This window comes from Suricata suricatta, chromosome X, assembly GCF_006229205.1.
Source record: "Suricata suricatta isolate VVHF042 chromosome X, meerkat_22Aug2017_6uvM2_HiC, whole genome shotgun sequence".
Classification (NCBI taxonomy): domain Eukaryota; kingdom Metazoa; phylum Chordata; class Mammalia; order Carnivora; family Herpestidae; genus Suricata; species Suricata suricatta.
Window position 1 is genome coordinate 88,698,490 of NC_043717.1, and position 2,362 is coordinate 88,700,851.

General features: G+C 46.1%; 1 protein-coding gene across 1 annotated transcript in view; it reads right to left on the reverse strand.

Moving 5' to 3' along the window:
* Positions 1–1,215: 1,215 nt before the first annotated feature.
* Positions 1,216–2,362, reverse strand: part of LOC115283495 (DDB1- and CUL4-associated factor 12-like protein 2) — a 4,450-nt gene continuing 3,303 nt past the window's right edge. Inside the window, exon 4 of the mRNA XM_029929698.1 lies at positions 1,216–2,358. Coding sequence (XP_029785558.1) covers positions 1,389–2,358 — 970 coding nt within the window. The 3' untranslated portion in view covers positions 1,216–1,388. The remainder of the gene's footprint in view (positions 2,359–2,362) is intronic.

Below are 2,362 nucleotides of genomic sequence, written 5' to 3' on the forward strand. Positions count from 1 at the left end.
TTTGTAGGAAAGTGGATGGACCTTGAGGGTGTCATGCTAAGCGAAATAGGTCAGGCAGAGAAGGATAGATACCATATGTTTGCATTCATAGGTCTAACAGGAGAGACCTGGCAGGGGACCATGGGGAGAGGAAGGGGGAAAGAGAGCGGGGAAGAGTGAGGGACACAGATCAAGGGAGACTACTGAATACTGGAGAGGAACCATGGACTGAAGGGGGAGGGGGAGGAGGGGAGGGGGGATGGTCATGGTGGGGGGCACTTGTGGGGAGAAGCACTGTTATATGGAAACTAATTTGACAATAAACTATTATAAAAAATAATAAAATAAAATAAAGTTAAGCATCTTTTTCAGAAAGAGTAGGTACTTGGGTCATTTTTTTGACCTTTGCAGTTTTTGTGTTAACTATTCAGCAGAATTTTCTAATTCTAAAGTATGATGAAATATAATATTTGGTGTAAAAAACAGCAACAGCAAAAATATCCAGTCTTTATCTTGGACTGGTATATACTCTCTCCAATCTGCCACACATTCTACATTTTTATACTTAGAATCCCTGCGTTGAATAGTGGCACTGAAATTCTGTGCAAGTTCTTTTAAAAACATTCAAATAAATTCACAAATTCTAATATTACTAAGGCAAGAAGTGAAAAAATACTCATCTGTTATTTAACAACAGGTCATTAAAACTTAAATAAGAATTGAAGGAGAAAAAGATCAGTTGGATTTTCATATTAATTCTGAACATTCAACCAATAAAACCCTTGCATTCCTAAAGAATTATGAAAAACTGAGATTTTGGTACAAAGACGAGATTCTGTGAAAACTTTTTTTCAAGGAGAAAAACTTTTTTAAAAGCATGTTTAGCACCAACAATTTATTTAGAAACTATAAACACCAATTGCAACAATGCTTTATAAAACTATGGCTAACTTTCCAGAACAGATTAGAAAACCTGTTTGTAAGCATGTTCTTAATATACCATCTATCTGCAATGAAAAATAACTAAACACAGTATAATTTCAATACTGCCAATGAAAAGCAAAGAAAAGGAAAATACACAAAATTCTAAAACCACAACTGCAAAACATTAAAAAGAGAATACATAACTCAAAGAAGACAACTAAGAGTTAGCCAAAACTCTTTGTAATGTGGATTAAAAAGATGGTTTGCAAAGGTGTTAAAAGTTATTAAAGCCAAGTTTTGATTGCCTGAAGTACACCTCTCTCTCTCTCTCTCTCTCTCTCATACACTAAGGACAGGTAAATTTGGCACTTTCAACCTAGAATACAAATGCCACGCTGAATTAAAACGCACAAAACAGCGTGAAGAAGAGAGTGAGAGGGGACTGGAAGGTAAATCTGGGCACTTTGAGAACACATTGGCCATCCTTAGCTCCAGAGGCCTGCGTAGTTCCCGTGGAGGCCTGAAGGGAGAGGCCCTCCAGCCACGAAGAGCTTCATTTCAGGCCAGTTGTAGCAGTGGGTGTAGAGCGCATTGGGGAAATTGTCAATGCCACCGAAGTAGTTCACCCACAGGGCATCATGGTTGAGCCAGCCTCTGCCACAGGTGAGCCTGAGCTTCCTTCCTGAGGGCCCAGGACAGGAGTCCGGGCTGGCCAAAGCCCTCTCCTCCAGGGACTTCTGGGCACGGATGTCATAGAAGAGTAGGGAGCCCTGGCCCGTGCCCACGGTGATGATGTGCTGGTAGAAACTCAGAGAGCGCACACCCATGCCGCCCTCTCTGGAGCACAGGGGCCGGATGTTTTGGTGATCCTGGCGCGGATCCAGAAAGGAGACATGTGACTGGGAGCCCACCGCGTACAGAGACAACTCTTCGCAGTAGGTCAGGCACACATTGTCACGGTAGTAGGGCAGCCTGATGGACAGTAGCCTGGACAGGGTGCTCCGGGCTTTCCACAGGTGGAAGTAGCCGTCCAGGGACACCGCTCCCAGCTCCTGGTTCTTGCCGCTGAAGGCCAAGGCACGCACCTTGTGGTTGGTGTGGCTGGTGCTGGACCTGGGGATAGGCTCCATGTCCCTGGGACCTATATGGGTGTACACAGGAAGTCCCGCGTCATTCTGCCAGGCGATGTTGCCATTGAACATGTCGGGGTCCATCTGCCACAGAGCCACAGTGCCATCGCGGGAGCCGCTCACAACCACTGTATCGCTCATCCAGGCGATGGTGAAGATCCAGTCCTTATGGCCATGGCGGTCGCCCAGGCACACGGGGTCTAGAGTGGGCAGCTGGTAGACGGCCAGGCTGTTGGGATTCTCTCCTCCGGTGGCCAGAAACGTCTTGGAGGGACTCAGCTCGATGGCGTGGATGCCGCAGTTCGGCTGGGCCCGGGCCATCCAGGATC